Source organism: Martes martes (assembly GCF_963455335.1).
Source record: "Martes martes genome assembly, chromosome: X".
Lineage (NCBI taxonomy): Eukaryota > Metazoa > Chordata > Mammalia > Carnivora > Mustelidae > Martes > Martes martes.
The window spans coordinates 81,090,132-81,109,229 of record NC_137897.1 but is presented as its reverse complement, the minus strand read 5'-3'; the positions used below and the strand labels follow the sequence as shown (position 1 = coordinate 81,109,229).

The following is a 19,098-nucleotide window of genomic DNA, read 5'->3' as shown; positions in this document are numbered from 1 at the left end:
AACACTTACTATTTTCTGTTTTATCATTTTAGCCATCCTAGTGGTTTTTATTTCATTGTGATTTTCCCTTGCAATTCCCTGATGACTAATCATATCAATGATCTGTTCATGTACTCATTAGCCATTTGTGTATGATCTTCAGAGGAATGTCTAATTGAAAATCTTTGCCTTTGTTTTCTAATTGGGTTATTTGTCTTTTGATTATTTAATTGTAAGATTTATTTATATATTCCAGATCCAAATACTTTATAAGGTGTATGATTTGCAAACATTTTCTCCCATTCTGTGGGTTGTCTTTTCACTATCTTGATAGTGTCTTTTGAGAAACAAAATTTTTAATTTTGGTAAAGTCTGATTTATTGATTTCTTGTATTTTTGTTTGTACTTCTGGTGTCATATCTAAGGATCCATTGCCAAATCTAAAGTGATGAAGATTTATCCAAATGTTTTCTTCTACGTGTTTTATAGTTTTAATTCTCACATTGAAGCCTTTGATCATTTTGAGCTAATTTTCATATAAACAAGGGGTGTAAGTTAATTTTTTACACTTGAACATCTAGTTGTCTCAGCATTATTTGTTGAAAAGATGATTTTTCTCCGTGAATTGTCTTTGTAACCTTGTCAATGCTGAATGAAATAAGTCTAGCAGAGAGAGTCAATTATCATATGGTTTCACTGACTTGTTGAGCATAAGGAATAACACAAAGGACATTGGGTGAAGGAGAGGAGAAGTGAGTTTGGGGAACTCGGAGGAGGAGATGAATCATGAGAGACTGTGGACTCTGAGAAACCAACTGAGGGTTTTGGAGGGGAGGGGGGTGGGGGGTTGGGAGGGCCTGGTGGTGGGTATTAAGGAGGGCACGTATTGCATGGAGCACTGGGTGTGGTGCATAAACAATGAATCTTGGAACTTCAAAAATAAAATAAAATTTTAAAAATCAATTAACCATAGATATATGGAAATAGCCCTTCCTATTCCACTGATCTGTATGTCTATCCTTATGTCTGTACCACACTGACTTGGTTTATGACTCATTGGATTTTTAAGATACAGGTTTGATCTGTGTTAATCTTTTGTAAAGATATGCTTAAAGTCATTTGTTTTCTTAATCACAACAGTGATACATATGGATAAAATGTATTTATATATGTAATGTAAAACATGTAAATGCTATACACTTACTGAATGTCCTTCTACTAGTGGTAACAGTTGAGTGTATATTCCTTCAGTCATTTTTATTTCTCCAGTCATTTTTATTTCTCCAGGATATATATATATCTCACTACTCTGGAACTTGCATGTCTTACCCAATACCAAATTGCATGTTTCTATATCAATAAACATAAATGCACTTCCTTTTTATGGATGCATAGAATTGTGCAGATTAAAGATATGGGTGTGCCACTCAGGGGACAGGTCAGGGCTAAAGGTATTGTTTTTGAGGATTATCTCTATAGTGATAATTGAAGCCACCCTTTTGTATGGGATTTCCAAGGTAGAATACATAATTTCAAGAGACATTTTTAGTGAAAGACAGTATGATGTCATCAGAAAAGAGCATCTAGTGGCACCTGTGTGACTCAGTCAGCTAAGCATCCAACTCTCGATTTGGGCTCAGATCATGATCTCAGGTTCCCAGTTGGAACTTGCTTAAGATTCTCTCTCTCCCTTTCCTTCTGCTTCTTCCTTCCCCACCCTCTCTTTCTCACTCTCTCTCTAAAAAAAAAAAAAAAAAAAAAAAAGAACATCTACACTGGGCGTTAGGACACCTAGGTTTTACCCCCACTAACAACTAAAAGTTGGAAATTCACTTTATCTTCCCAAGGTTGAATTTATCCTCAGAAACCTGATGGAAGTTGGTAGCCATTATTTATCTCCATGGAACATTAGTGGAGCTAAATGGGACAATTAATTGAAAGTCCTTTGGAGTCTTTGAAAGAAGAATGTTATAAATGCAGGGTATTATCATACCTAACGTAAATTGTTTAGGAATTTCCAGTGAGCGTATCATTGATTTATGCATTTAGATATCATTTAGATATCATACCCCTTACCTACCAGGAAATAAGATTCATATACATGAATGACAACCATTGATGAATATAGGATAGTGCATAATGAAGTTGAGGTTGATATGAAATGACTCAGGAAGTGATTATACTTGACAAATAGATTAACCACCTGGGTCCTTTGAATTCCTACCAGCTCTAAATTTCATTTGATTATAAATAAAAAAGTTCTACTGCATCTATAAAGTTCAATTTATATAACCTTTTCAAGAGTACTCTTATACAAAGTAAATATATGTTGTAGTACATAAAGAAATACTATTTGACCAAAAAGTGTAATTTTTATTTATTTTTCTAAAAATCTGAATATAGTTGACATACAATGTTACATTAGTTTCAGGTGTATGACATAGTGATTCAACTTCTCTATATGTTACTCTCTGCTTACCACAAGTATAGATACCATCGTTCACCACACAGCACTATTATAATACCATTGACTGCATTCCCTATCCTCACTTTTCATCCCTGTGGCTTCTTCATCCCATAAATGGAAGCCTGTATCTCCCAATCCCCTTCACCTATTTTACCCATCCCTTCACTTTCTCCCCTCTGGCAACCATCACTTTGTTTTCTGTATTTATAGGTTTGACTCTGCTGTTTGTTTATTCATTTGTTTTTTTAGATTCTACATGAGTGAGATCATATGGTATTTGTCTTTCTGAGTCTGACTTATTTTACCTAGTAGGATGGCTAAATTAAAAAAAAAAACAAAACAAAAAATAACAAATGTTGGAGAAGATCTAGAGAAAGAGGAACACTTATGCATTGTTGGCAGGAATGTAGATTGGTATAGCCACTGTGGAAAACAGTATGGAGGTTCCTCAAAAAAACTAAAAATAGAAGACTTTTTAATTAAAAATAGTTGAGCTCCTGTTCTGAAATCCAGTGAAAAAGGATACCTTTGACTTCTCTGAGGCAATGAATCAGAAAAGGGCCAACTGGCATGTAAAGTAATTAGGGAACTAACTTCTATCTTTAGTTCTCCCCCAAATTTCCCTCAATTAGCTTGACTTGATGACCTAGGGGCAGGAGAAAATACATCTTTTAGCTGAAATTAGTAGGTAATTGAATATATCTAGTCAGTTATCATTTTCCTTTTTAGCTTATTCTCTGAGACCCTATAGAAGAGATGGACTTTTTTTTATATTTAGCAATAGTGTGGTTAGACTTTAAAAATAGTTATGAAATAAATATAAGGCAATGTACTAGGTTCTGAAATGTCCCCAAGTATTCATAATATATCTTGGAAAAAGTTTGAAATCTCAGAGAAATGACTAGCAGCTGCAGAACATTCTTTGACATTTCTCTGGAATTTTCCAGTGGATTTACCCATAAATATTCAACAACTAGAAAATAAATCTAGATACCTATTTGTCTTTGGGGGAAGGAGAGGGGTCTGGTTTCTCCAGCTGGAAACCCAATGACAGTTTCTCTCTCTGTATTTATTATGTAATAAAGGCAGAAATAAATAAAACAATCAGCTTGTAGCATGAGAATTATATAGAAGTTCAAGTTCCAGTCTCATCCCAGCCTCCCAAGGAAGCTCAGATAATAAGCTCCCTTTGAAATCTGTTAACCTGTTTTCCACAAAGCTAAAAGTTGATCCTTGTGACTAAATCTTTCCATATAGGAACATGGAACTTTCTGCTTTCCCTCTGATGTGGTTGTCCTTTGAAGTGGTAACAACATCTGCCATCATATAGAAAAAACCTCAGGAACTACCAATTCTGTATGTACACTCTAAGTTCCTAGAAAGACACCATAGTTGTGCTGAAAGGAATATGAATTCATAGAGTGTGATAAATAGGCATGAGATGATGGTGTGAAGGTAAGAACACAAGGAACATGTAAAAGAAGCAGGGGCCAGACAGAGTCCTTTAATTTATTTGCTAGTTTGATTATCAAAGAGATTTTTTCTTCTTTCTTTCTGATTTAGAAAGTTCATGTCCCCAAGCAAGAATAGAATGGCTGGGCTCCAGGAAGCTATGCAGTTGCATTTGACCACATTTTTAACCCTGTTTATAAGTAGGCCAAATATTCTGGTGCCATTTTACCTATGAGGAATCTGAAGCCTAGAGAGGCAGGACCAGTTTTCCAAGTATTTCTTAGCTGTTTAGTGATAGACATGGGATTTAAACTTGTGTGTCTGATCTTTCACATTATTGCTATTTCCATAAACCCCTGACTCAAAGAGATGTGTATGCAAGTCACAAACTTATCCCAAAGGATTCAAGATGATTTAGAGATGCTAACTGGCTGATCAGCTAGCAGTTATTTTTCTTACTAAAATATATAATCATAGAGTTCAAAGTTCCCAACTAAAGAAACTTTTAAGAGTGAGTTTCCCACATAAATGTAAACTCCCCCCAAACCAATAAACCAAGATCAGATATGTTTGGAAAGCATTAGTGTGTTTGCCATTCTCAATTAACAGGAAGTCGAGCTTTTGAGAAACACATAAGTACATTATATCCATCAGGTCAAGCGGGTAATTTAAAACTCTGACACATATCCTAGTAATATGATGCTATAGCATTTCCTGGCTCAGGGCCAGGTGATCCCAGAGTAGCATGAATATCCTAATTTTTGTCAAAAAGAGGCAGCTCAAAGATACCACAACTTCCTTTATAATTTCACCCAATTGTAGACCCAAAATATTTTTCCCTGTGGAAAGAATACCAGAGAGGGTTTGGGGAAGAAGGGGATTTATTAACAGAAATGTTTGATGAAAGCAAAATTAGTCAGACAATTATATTTTTCATTCTTTACCCTTTGCAGCTTCTTGATCTACCAAAGCATGCTATTAATCACTACTATCTGTTTCATTTGGATATGCTTTGTCTCCTGAGATAAACTCTAAACAAAACAAGAGCCTGGTGCTTACTAGATGAATCATGAAGCTGTTTATCAATACTTTTCTAATATAAATACAAAGTTTTTCTGAATGTGATTGTGTTAGTGGAAAAAGTTATTTTACATCCTGAGATCATATTTATTAAGGCACAAAAGGCTGAAAATATTCAAATACCAGATAGCTAAGGAGGAAAGTAGGAAAAAAAAAGATATCAATGAATTATATTGATAAGAGCAGGAATTCTGCTTTTAGGCCCACAGAATATTTTGATAGATCACTAGTATCTACCAAAAAATAATTTTTTTGTCTGATCTTATTCAAGAGCCAGAAAATTATTAGAGTCATAGAGACTGCTTTGTAAGATAGTTAAAAAGCTTCAAGTAGAAAGTACCTTCACACTCTTTTATATATTTGAGTACTATGCCAGGAAGACTTTTAGGTTGGATAACCTATGGTTTTGTCTGCTATTGTTCTTACAACAAAAAAGAGTAGTCCTCATTTAGCTCATATACAATAGCAATGTTTCTTAGAATCATACTAGGGGAATAACCAGTCTGAAATATCCTGTAGAGGTGTTAAAAAAGACCTGAAAAGGCCAATTTAAGGCAAAATCTTCTCTTGGTTTTATTATTTTTTGTGTTGTTACTCAGCTACAGGGCTCTATGCTCTGTAGATATAATCAATCCTTCACCTGCTGTCAATACTTACCTGTTCAGGGAAACATTTCTTCTAGCTCCAGCTTTCTGACAGATGTTAGTGTTCAAATGTAATGATTGAATCTATGTGAATGTGTTAAAAGATAGTATGTTATCACTTCCAGGCAAGAATATTTTAGTGGCAGCCTTCTAGAGATAATGATACAAAGGGTTAAATTTGAAAATTAAAGGAAAGACAACTTGAGAGCTAATGGGGACTTTCAGTACTCACGCTGTATCTCCATCCGACAGACTTTTGATATTTATTCACTCTCACTCTCCTTCCTATTTCAGGTAAAGCGGTCTGTAAAACCAAGAACAAAATGTTATTAGACGCATTGGTGCACTCTGAAAATTATTTATTTTTAATTGTTTTGTGTTCTTTTGGCACTAAATGGAAGAGTAACATGATATTCTTCCTCTCAATTTTCACTAATAATTTTACTTAAATAAGATTCTAATATATACAGAAACTTGGCACTAAATTCACAGTAACAGATTTAACTGCCATATTAAGGGGAAAAACACAATTTGATGTTAGTAAAGTGCTATTTCTCCTTACAAAACAAAATAATTGATACTGTTTGTGGGCTGAACACACTTTCTGAATATTTCAAAAGTTAAAGTATCTAAAATGTAGATTAAATGTAGGTCAAAGTTCTTTCAAGTCAAAACAAGGAAATAAATATTTTAGAAGGTAGCACTCAAAAAGTACTAGGTTTATTATTTGGAAGCCATGGTTTGTAGGGCAAAATAAGTCCACAAAACTTCAAAATCTCTTGAAATTCACATTGGTTTGCAACATTTTTTTCAACATTTGACATTTACTGGCAAAATAAAAGATGTAAAACTCCTTAAATTGTTTCAGCAATTCACTCCCTGCACAAATTGGAAAAGAACAGTTTATGACACTGACAACAGTTCAGTGAACATATATAGTTTTTCAATCATAACATTTGATAATTTTTCTTTAGGGTATAATGAAGTGAAAATTTTTTGACCTTTGCTATGTTCATGCTAATATTATCTTGAGAAAGTGAGGCAGTCATGCTGAAGAAAGAAGACAGAAATCAGTGCTTAGCAAATTCTACGACAATATTCTATGAACCATGACCCAAATTTATGAATGCTAGCAGGAACAGTGCCAATTAAACTGTCTCTCTTGCTCATCTGTCAGAAAATGCCTGAAAAATGTACATTTTTGACAAGTTCTTTCCTTCTACCCATCACTGAGAATCTAATGGCCTCAGTTCTCAAAAGGAAAGGTTGGGACAAGGAAAAATATGTGATGGAACACGGAAGGATGAACATAATATTAGAGGAACTCTCCTCTTTGTTATCCCCAAAAACAGATAATCAACTAGAAATAGGCAGGAATATAGATATTTTCCTCATTCTTATAGAATGCCAAAATATGTGGACCTTTCACTGTGAAACATTTTTTAAGTGTAAATATATTGAATCAATAACAAAGATACTATACGAACAGAAATAATATTAAATGATAAATATAAAAATCCAGATTAACATAATTATAATTATGTATAATAATGATTAAAAAACAAATATTTTCCGAGCTGTTTATCTCAATACCATAGTCCATTAAGTGAACAGAATATGGACGAGATATATTACCTTACGAGCATTCATCACTTTAACAGCTGTAAATGCACCAGTTTTTTCATGGAGTCCCTGAAACACAGGATAGTAATAAACATTAAATGCTATCCATATAATCAAGAAGTATTCATGGATGAATAGATAAAGAAGATGGATATATATGTATATATATGAATATTATTCAGCCATAAAAAAAGAAATCTTGCTATTTGCAATAACACAGAACTAGACAGTATAATGCTAAGTGAAATAAGTCAGAGATAGACAAATACCATATAATTTCACTCATATGTGGAATATAAGAAACAGAGCAAATGAGTAAAAAAAAATAAAAAAAAAAACAAAAAAACAGACTCTTAACTATAAAGAACAAACTGATGGTTACTAAAGGGGAGGTGGATAATGGGTGAAATAGGTAAAGGGGATTAAAAGTTCACTTCTCTTGAAGAGCACTGAGTAATGTATAGAATTGTTAAATCAGCCCCATGCGGGGCTTTATTCCAAGACCCATGAGACCATGACCTGAGCTGAAATCACAAGTCCAGTGTTTAACGAATGGAGTCACACAGGCACCCCTAAACTATGAATATTTAAAGAAATTCCAACCGGCTCACTTGAAAAATCAAGCAAGTTTATGGAGTAGTTTTGCTTTTTTGTGTTTGTATTAAAATAGTGGACATAACTGCCCATTTGAAAGCACTGATTTCTTAGTATTTTTAAGTTGATTTACATGGCACCAGAGCATCTATATGAAAAGTAAAAATTTCAGATTGAAGATAGGGAAAAAGGCGATGTTAATACTCAACATTTTTCAACTGATTATGTGGTATTATGTAGACATATATTCCCAGTGGACTCCTCTTATATACCAAACAAGTTTTTTTTTTTTCCCCATAAGGATCACAAGTAAGAGTGATACATAAGTAATCCAATGACCTGTAAACTGTTTAGTAAGCCCTCAGTCATGAGAACCAATGATATTTATGAAAGGAAAAAGTCCTGAAAGATTCTTTTTTTAAAGATTTTATTTATATATTTATTTTAGAGAGTGAGAATGGGAACAGGAGGAGGAACAGAGGGGGAAGAACTCTGCACTGAGCATGGAGCTCCATCAGGGCTCTATCTCAGGACCCTGAGATCATGACTGGAGCTTAAACCAAGAGCCAGACACTTAACAACCCAGGGGCCCCCAAAAGATTCTTTCTTATTGAAAACATTATGAATTCTAAAAATTTAGTCTTATCCTAAATGCAAGTACAAGTTATAGATTTAAAATTAAAAAAAAAAAGAACATAGATGTTTGGAATCAGAGCTTTCATTTTGTGGCTGGTGCCTTTTAAAATGTTTCAACTTGTAGGGACACCTGGAAAGCACAGTCAGGCATCCAACTCTTGGTTCCAACTCAGCTCATGAACGCAGGGTCGTGAGATTGATCCCCAGGCAGGGACTACATGATCAGGGCAGAATCTGCTTGAGATTCTCTCACTGTCTCCCCCAGCTCTCCCCCTACTCTCCCACTCTCTTCCTTTTTCTCTCTCTCTCTAAATAAATAAAATCATTAAAAATACTTCAACTTGTAGTCATAGAAAAAATTTAGTTTTATATTTATATGAGTAAGGTTTCAACTGAAAATATAATGCCTTATCTAGCAGAAGAATTGATTTGGGGGCTATAGTGAGTTAGATAGTGTCTCTCCCAAATTTAGATTAATGCATAATTTCAGAATGTGACCTTAATTGAAAATAAGGTCTCTGCACATGTAATCAAGTTAAATGAGGTCATACTGGATTACAGTGGCCAGTGATTTCAGTCTTGGCAAGAGAAAGGGGAGGGAGATTTGGACACAGAGACACTGACACAGACACAAAAATTTGATAGCCATATGAAGACAAAAGAAACTGGAGTGATGCAGCTATAAACCACGGGATTCCAAGGATTGTTGACAACCACTAGAAGCTAGGAAGAGGGAAAAAATCTTCTTCCTTACAGCTTTCAGAGGGAGAATGACCCTGTAGCCTTCAAGCCTTGAGAACTGTGAGAGAATAAATTTCTGTTGTTTCAAGACACCTAATTTGTGGGTTTGTTGCTACAGCTGTAGAAAATACAGGGGTATTCAAACAAAAGGACTGTCACTAGCCATAGCTCTCATGAGAAAGACAACAACAATTTTTACTTGTAGAATAATCAAATGAAGGATGGTGTGTCTGAATAATATTGCTAATATCTTTGGTAACATGTCAGTGAGTAAATGCAAAAGATGAACTGAATTCAGAAATGTGATCCTTAAATATATTGTTTGTTTGTTGTCAAATCTCTTTTTATAAAGCATCCACTTCAAAGTATATGAATGCCATTCTTAGAAGATTCCTACAAGTTCTCTCATTAAAATAAAGCCAACTCATCAAAGAAAATCAAAGGGAAAAGAACTCTCTACCATTTCCACTGATGTTACATGCTACATAAGGATGTCAACACCTCTATTTTTTTCCCACTGATGAAACTGATAGGTTTTAATTCCACACATTTAAGGCTACTTCAATCTTATTGAGCATGCCACTGTTTGTAAATGGGGCCACGTGTCAGAAATGGATCAAAAGACTTTCCAGTAACTAAAGTATATCTAAAAGTCCTGCCACCTTGGCTTAACTCCAGTTCTTGCCAAATAATTCAGCATTAAACAATTATACTGGTTAGATGCTTGTAACAGTGATAGGAAGAGGCATGTGTTGCTGTTTTCAGTTTATGGAATGAGGCCTGAGAGTTAGGTCAGGGTGTTTTGTGTTGAATTGTATCCTCCAAAAAATATGAAGTTCTAACCATCTGTACCTGTGAATCTGACTTTTTTTGGAAATAAGGTCTTTGCAGATGTGATCAAGTTAAGATGAAGTTATACTGGATTAGGGCTGGCCCTAAAACCAATGACAAGTGTCCTTTTAAGAAGAGGGATATTTGAACACAGATACCTAGAGAGAATGCCAAATGAGGACAGAAGTAGAAATTGAACTGATGTATATACAAGTCAAGGAAAAATTAAGATCGTTGGTGATTGTCAACAGGCAAGGAAGACTTTCTCCCTAGACCAGTCAGAGGGAAAAATAGCCCTGCAGACTCCTTGACTTCAGAATTCTAGCCTCCAGACTTGTGAGAGAACAGTTTTTTTTTTCCTTTTAAACTACCCAGTTTGTGGTAATTTGTTACAGTAGCCCTAGGAAATTGGTACACATAGAGGGATAGCAACTAAGCTAAAGGAATGGGCTGGAGTTGGGATAGGGTTCAGAAACTACTAATGTACAAGGAAATGTCTAGAATCAGGTGACCAGTTTTGGGTGGAGCATGACAGCTACCAAAAATTAGAATTTTTAAAGGAAAGGAAAATTTGTAGGTTATTGACTGGTCAGAGAAAGGAACTTAATGTTTTAGATATTAACCCCTTATCAGATAGATGGTTTACAAATATTTTCTACCATTCTATATGATGCCTTTTTATTTTGTTGATGATTTCTTTTTTTGTGCAGAAATTTTAGTTTGATGTAGTCTCACTTATTTATTTTTGCTTTTGTTGCTTGTGCTTTTGGTGTCATATCCAAAAAAGTGTTGCCAAGACTAATGTCAAGAAGTTTTTCCCCCTATGCTTTCTTCTAGGATTTTCCAGTTTCAGGTTACTTGGATCTTTAACACATTTTGAGTTAATTTTTGTGAATGGTGTGAAATAGGGGCTCAATTTCATTCTTTTGTATGTGGATATGTGAATATGTTAAAAACTCCCATGTTCACTTGCATCTCTGGGAGAAAATACACATTTTTTTTTTAAATTTTGCTCTTACAAGTTATTGTTTTAAAATTTATTTTATTTATTGTATTTATTATTTTTTAAAAGATTTTATTTATTTTACAGACAGAGATCTCAAGTAGACAGAGAGGCAGGCAGAGAGAGAGAGAGAGAGAGAAGAGAAGAGGAACCAGGCTCCTCGCTGAGCAGAGGGCCCGATGCAGGACTTGATCCCAGGACCCTGAGATCATGACCTGAGCGGAAGACAGAGGCTTTAACCCACTGAGCCACCCAGGCACCCCTGTTTTTATTATTTAAAATTAATTATTTTATTTTGACTTACAAATTATTGTTTTCCTAATCATTTATAAAAGCCTTGTTAGTCAAAATTTTCCCACATCTGTATGCACAAATATGACAGGTTGAAAACTGGTTCTCATACATCCTTAAGGGAGTTAAAAATGTTTCCTTCTTTGACTCTAAGAAGATACTTATGGGCCAAATTTCTATTCTGTGCTACTCAAATATGTGGCACGTTAGGAAGGATAATACCCATATGTTGTCTCATATGACCAGTGGTTAGTAAGCCACAGAGCTTTTAAAAGGCTACGTTAGAATACACAGTTATCATACTCATGACACACATTTAGTGAGATAACGAAATGTCTTTAAAAGATGTCACCAAAGGCCATAGAACAGAGATAACCAACTTGGTTCTTATTACCTGTGATTTATTGTCTCACTTGAGAGTTGCATGAACACATTTTGTCAGACAAAGTATCCTAATGTGGGGTTTGGTAAACATATTCAATGTGTCTATAGAGGAATTAAACTCCAGATCTTGAAACCATATCTGGTTTAATATGCCTAACCATTTTTCAAGCTTTTATAGATTGGGTGATGGGCATTAAGGAAGGCACGTGATGTGATGAGCACTGAGTGTTACACGCAACTGACAAATTATTGAACACTACATCTGAATCTAATGATGTACTACATGTTGGCTAATTGAATTTAAGTAAAAAAATGGAAAATTTTTGCTTATTAACCTAGTATTTTTGAGAGTTCCTTGACATGAAAGTTTTCACTTCAAATAATTTTAGATTTCAAGAATAGTTTCAAAGATCATACAGAACATTTCTGTTTATCCTCCATTTAACTGCTTCTAATGTTAACATATTTTTATTATTATTATTTTAATGTTATCATCCTATATGACCACAGCACAATTGTCACAACTAAGAATCAATATTGGTACAATACTCTTAACCACATTGTAGTCCTTATTCATATTTCCCCAGTTTTTTTCACTAATGTCCTTCTTGTAAGACTCAAACTGGGATTCCTCATTCCATTTAGCCATTATACCTCCTTAGGCCCTTCCAATCTGTGATAGTTTCTTAGTCTTTCTTGTTTTTCATGACCTTGACACTTTTCAAAAGTACTGGTCAAGTATTTTGTACAGCATACCTCACTTTGCATTTGTCTGATGTTTTCTCATAATTAGACTGAGGTTATGGGTTTGGGAGAAGAACATCACAGAGGTGAAGTGCCCTTCTCACCACATCATACCAGGACTATATTGTATGGCCATGACTGATCACCAGTGAAGTTAATCTTGAGTATTTGGTTAAAGTGATGTCTGCCAAGTTTCTCCACTGTAAAGTTACAAGTTTTCTCTTTCATACTGTATTCATTAGAAGTGCTTGATGTTAGTTTTGAAAAGGGGTAACACTATCCTCCAGCATTTATCCAGAGATCCTAGAAGTCATCTTGGGATAAACTAATTGTTCAGTGGTGCCACCTTGTGGTTCACTGGCCCTATAGAAGCTGTTCTGTGATCTCAACTGAAGGCCATGTTGTCATAGGTCGTCTCCCTCAATGAGATGCTGAACCAAAACCAGCAAATCCAATTTCTAGAATGTACCTTTTTTCAATTGCAGTATATGTTTTATAAGAAATTAATTTTAAACACCATTTGTTGAAAAGACACGTAGAGATATTTTAAAAAGAAGCTTGGTTTTGAATTCTAGATTGAGTGTTAAATAACCTCACAGTTTTCACTGGTCTTTGTGAATATTATACAGTAAAATCACACAGAAAGTCTTAAACTATAGATGTGGGCTTTTCTCTGCTTTTCCTCCTACAATCAATAATACCACTAGTATCATGCAGGAGTCACTAGTTGCACTGTATTAGCAAAGATTCCTGAAACAGAGTTTGCATGCAAAGTATGACTTTTTAATAAATTCTCAAGCATCACAGAGCAAAGAGAAGAAAATTCTCCTAGCCCCTACTCCTATTATAAGAAAAGAAACTGCTGCTTAAATCCATTGTGTAAGTTCACAGACCCTCTCATATTTGAATAACAGAAGATGATATGTAGTAACAATGATTTGTAGCCATTCTTGACGTGAAGTTCAAACCTACTGACATTCAGAATCAAGTAATCTATATCTTCACCTCAGGCAGCTCTTTGTCTTGTCATCAAGCTCATTCAACTTATTCAAGTTTAATTATTAATAGATGCATCTCATATAATATAATTTAAGGGACAACAGAAGGTCAAGTACTCAAAAAAATCCCCCCTCCACCCCACTACCTGCAAAAGTGCAAAAATCATTCATTATGTCCTCAGTTTTATTAAGGTAATAAAACTCCCTGATTATTCAAATGTTAACTAAGAGAAAGACACACTGGGTTATTATTTGTCATTAATACTTTATCATAAGTTGGATGATCAGATTAGATAACTGCAAGAATGGCAATGAACAGTTAGGTGTTGGTGGAAACAGAAGGTGGAGAAAGGAAAATATTAGATTCTGAAGAGTTCCAGGAAAGGTTGTCCCTGGAATGGAGAACAAAGTAAAGGTGAGTGAGAAGGGATACTCAAAGTGTAAAGGGAGGTAAAAATGAGGTGGGTGGTTGGAGAAGTGAAAAGACAAAATGTGACAAGTCTTTTTTTTTTTAAAGATTTTATTTATTTATTTGACAGACAGAGACCTCAAGTAGGCAGAGAGGCAGGCGGAGATAGAGGGGAGGAAGCAGGCTCCCCGCTGAGCAGGGAGCCCTATGTGGGGCTCGATCCCAGGATGCCAGGATCATGACCTGAGCCGAAGGCAGAGGCTTCAACCCACTGAGCCACCCAGGCGCCCCAAAATGTGACAAGTCTTGATTTTATTAGAGGAATTTATAGTTTTTACAATGTATACACATGAAACAATTAGAGAATAGAACCAAATGCAAAGACTAATTGTCAACGTGAATCCTTAGGTGCCAAATACAGCTTAAATACAGTTTAAAGGGTTCAAGAGAATGAAAATGTGTTGCCCTGTGAAGGATTAAATAAAATCCTAAAAAACAAATCCCTGAGTAATTCATGTTCCTACAACTATTTTCTAGGGCTGTGCTCTAAAAGACAGTAATTGGGACAAATGTGTATTCTTTTTCCAGGACCACCTGAAATTATCCAGGAAAGAACATAAATTCCTCAATGTGTTGATTTCAATTTAGCAAGAATTTGTGTACTTAAGTAATTAATTTAGATAATCAAATAAGCAGCATTATTTAGTCTGTTTCCCCCAGGCAAAACAGTTTATTACTGTTCTATTGCTCTGCAATGACTCCAACCTGAACATTATCATTCTGGGTCTACCCTATCAATAGAAAATGTGGCACGTTCCTGAATTTAGAATACTGGGCATGTAAAAAAACATTGTTAAAAGGTATATGTGCCTGCTTTAAACAAAAATCAGTGCAGGGGTATCTTGATATACATAACAAAAAATGAACGGGTGGTCATAAAATAATTCTCTAGTTTACAAGTGGACTTGTACTAGTTTTCATTAAACACCAAACTTCTTAAATTTATTTTTGGAAAGCAAATTACTACCTTTCAGATTACTTCCAATTTAGGGGAATAACTCAAAAGTAATATAGCAGGTCAATTTATACACTAGGGATCCAGAATCAAACTATATTGCAGAAGAAAATTGTAAATTTTCAGTATCCTGAAAATTAAGAATTAATTAAAATTAAGAATTAGCCTTGTTGACTTCTAACTGACCAACCAGTCCACCATACTTCCTTTTTGCACACATCATCTTAAGATTTCCATTTTTGTTTCATAAGCTTGTTCTGTGCCTTTGGCCCTGTTCAGATGGAGATAAATAGCTGTTCCAGTTATTAATTATTTCTATTAGCAAATCTAAGGGATAGATACAGTCATGGAAAGGAAAGTAGGGAGAGGGTTAGTGCTAAAAGAGGGAATAGGTGATAAGTCTTAGATAGGACTCAGTCTTCACAAATCCTTTATTAAGTACAGAACCACACTGACAAAAAAGGGTAAATTAATTACATAAGACAGTGATAATGAAAAAAATACATTAAGGTAATAAAATCTAGTTATGAAGCACATAGTTATATTAAGGATTTAGTCACTCCATCAATAAAATTCGGTAAAACATAAAAGTTCTTGAAGTCTTGGAATAGATTTTTTTTATTTTGGTATCCCTAGTGCCTATCACAATGGCTGATACATAAGACCATTTTAATAAATAATAGTTGAGTGACAAAGGTTAAAAGATATGTCAAGTATAAGGTACAGCTACCAAAGAAGAAAAGAAAAGGAAAAAGGGGGAGTGGCCATAAATAATAGTTGAGTGAATGATGAATAGAGTAACTGAAAAGCTTTCTGGAAGAGTTTGACTATCAACTGGACCATAAATATGGCATAACATTTTAACAAATTCTGAAGGGTAGGGTAGAACCAATGAATGACACACCATGAACAAAGGTTAAAAGATATGTCAAGTATAAGGTACAGCTACCAAAGAAGAAAAGAAAAGGAAAAGGGGGGAGTGGCCATAAAAAGAGATGAAAAGAAGAGGATGTGAGAATGCACCTGTTTATGCTATGCTAGAAAATTCAGTGTACAATTTTTTAATTAATATCTTGTTGAAAATAAGTGATCATGGAGTAATTAACAATTAGTTGTTTAGTATTTTATGACTGACTTCTGTTAGTTAATGGTCTGAATGTAAAGCTCAGAGTGGTTAAGACACTGAAAAATTAGTACTGAATTGCAGTAATGATCAATTTCTTGGGGATTACACATTTTAAACCATAACAAATGATTTAAAATAGCAGTTGTGACAGCTGTGTTGGAAAAATCCATCATTCTGTGGCAGTTAATTACTATGTTTTTTCCCCAGAAAGAATACAAGACGGTCCTTGATGGCCTTGTAATTTTGATTAGGCTAAAAACTTTATTTTTAATCATGCAATTAAGGAAACTGTTGTGGAAAGACTGTCAACTATTCAGCACTTCCTACATTGTCCTTTCAGTTATTTGCTTCGCCTTCTGTTGGCAAATGTAAACCACATAATCCCCAGGGCATTCTTTCTTTCTTTTCAATTGGTTTTGTGGTGGTGGAAGGCCACAAGGCGGTCGCTACACTCATGTCCATTTGGTAACCTTGTTTTTTATTCACACAGTTTTTTCCTTCTAGTCATTTGTTTGAATGCCAGCTTTCTCCTAACAAACAAATCAAGTGATGCTTCAAGGCCACCAAGAGTGCAGTCATAAACAGCATCTGGGAGTACTTTGTGCTGTGCTGTGGAGGGATGAGACAATATGGCTAACAGGGTAGTTTATGTCAGCATTGTGTTGGCAGAAAAATAAAGACATGAGGCTGGAGAGAACTTTCAAAATTAGCAAGTCCATATCCATGTCTCTAAGCAGGGACTTTAGACTGAAATGAGAAGTAATAGTGGTTTGGTTATTATTTGAAAGTCTTTTCATTTTGTTTCCCTTTCTAGTCTTAATCACCACCAGTAGGCTCAACAACCCCTAAGGATTGATGAATTTGGAGCAGTTAGGGTTTAGAGGTGTGGCTGAGGTTGGAGGGAATCTAGCACAGATTGGTAGTAGTGAAGAGTGGGTAGAGCTGGGAACATATAAGAGAACATGTCAGTAAGCCTTCAACTTCACAATTTCATCAGTAAGATTTATTTATTTCTAAAGATTGCCAAAGGAAGAGATGCAGCCTGTTTGTAGAGCTCCTTAAGCGATTTCCACAGACTTCAGCTTTAGATTTGCTTTAAAAGTTTTAAGAGACTCACAAATGTGTAAATATTTGAAGTACTATTTGATAACTGACAAGATTAAGACTCACATTTTGTAAAACTCTCACAAAGCCTAGTGGGATTTTGCTAGGCCACAAAAGTCATGCTCATTACGTTTGACTTTGGGACAACAGTCGTTTACCTGACAAAGATCACTGAAGAGAGCTTCTGATTTGATATTTGCATGAGTACCCCTTCATTGCAAAAGTTTTGATACAGCCAAGTGTACCAAAGTTGGAGAATTCATTTTGGGTGTGACTTTCTTCTTTTGGAGAGAATTCAGAATAAGCAGCAGCAGATATTTCTGGCTTTAAGCAGATAAAGCCTGGAGTTACATAAATACTATTTTAACCTTGGCGCTTTAGGATTAAAGCCTTCTGTAATCAAGATGCTACAATTTTCAGGGAAAACACTGCAGTTCAGGGGTGGGGGGCACAGGAACTACTCTTCCTTCAAGAACAGTAACAAAGAGATTTTTGCTGGGCTTTATATATATTGTTTAGAGACAATTTTAGGTCACTTTTAGGTCACTATGAAGAAATGCCATACCTTTAAAAATATAAGAATAAATCTGCATTCAAATTGTGTTAGCTACATAAATGAAACTTACATTATAAGCTGGTATATCATAATCCTGAGGCTTCATAAATCCTCTTACCTAATTATAGTTGACCCTTAAATAACACACGTTTGAACTGCACAGGTTTACTTATATGCAGATTTTTTTCAATAACTATATGAAACTTACGATACCAATAAGTACAGCAGAGAATTGTAAATGTATTTTCTCTCTCTTATTATTTTCTTAACATTTTGTTTTCTTGGGGTACATGGGTGGCTCAGTCATTATGTGTCTGGCTTCAGCTCAGGTTGTGATCCCAGGGTTCTGGGATGAAGCCCCACATCTGGCTTTCTGCTCAGTGGGAGCCTGCTTCTCCCTCTCCCTCTGCTGTTCCTCCTGACTGTGCGCATATGCGTGCATGTGCGATCTCTCTCTCTTTGCTTGTCTCTGTCAAATAAATAAATAAATAAAATCTTTATTTTTAAAATTTTCTCTAACTTCATTTATTATATACAATACAGTATAATACATATAATATATGCATATATAACATATAATACACATGTATCTTACAAAATATGTGTTAATCAACTATTTGTATTATCAGTAAGGCTGTCAGAAGCAGTAGACTATTAGTAATTAAGTTTTCAGAAAGTCAAAAGTTATACACGAATTTTGATTATGTGGGGGGTTGGTTTCCCTAAACCCCACCTTGTTCAAGGGTCAACTGTAGTCTATTTACCTATGCATCTCCACTACTGGACTGGCAGCTCTCTGGAGGCAATTTTTTTCTATATATCTTTAGATTCTAGCACAATGCCTGGTACATAACCAGCGTGCAACAAATGTGTTGAACTAAACCAAATCAGTCTCCACGTGGAGCTCTAAATTGGGAGGAGATATACAGGCAAAGGTGTTTATATGTATATGTGTGTGTAATGGTAGAAATTACACAGCTTTCATGCCAGCTTATGTGGGAGAAGAGTTAGAGGGAGCCCAAAGTCCAATGTGCCCCATGATACAGTGGAGTTTCCTGACAAAGACTATAAAATTCTGCACTATAGCAGAGTACTCCAGGAACTCAAAGACCATTATTTGTCTACAGGTTAATTTAATTTTCCTGACCTTATAATCATCTTTGTGGTTGCACTGTGAAGCCACTCAAAATTCTTCAGAGCTCTCTTCAGTCAGAAAGCCTCAAGGGAGAAGATATGAGCTGTTCAAGGTCAGGGTATGAACCTACATAAGTAATAAAATTGCCAAGGCTTTTGCCAAATTAGTTCAAGTTTGTTTTGTCAGGTGATATTACCTAATTGTTATCCATACTTCCCCTAATCCATAGCTACTACTCCCAAAGTTTCTTCACCAAAATCTGCTGTTTATACCCACTGTTGTTATG

At 35.1% G+C, this 19,098-nt stretch overlaps 1 protein-coding gene across 2 annotated transcripts in view; it reads right to left on the bottom strand.

Annotated features, from left to right (window-relative positions):
• NRK (Nik related kinase) overlaps positions 1-19,098 on the bottom strand; it is a gene marked incomplete at its 5' end in the record, with an annotated part of 127,807 nt that overhangs the window by 59,897 nt on the left and 48,812 nt on the right. For both annotated transcript variants that reach the window (XM_080795893.1, XM_080795894.1), the window contains 2 exons: positions 5,855-5,926; positions 7,258-7,314. In XM_080795893.1, the coding sequence (XP_080652019.1) occupies positions 5,855-5,926; positions 7,258-7,314 (129 nt within the window). The remainder of the gene's footprint in view (positions 1-5,854; positions 5,927-7,257; positions 7,315-19,098) is intronic.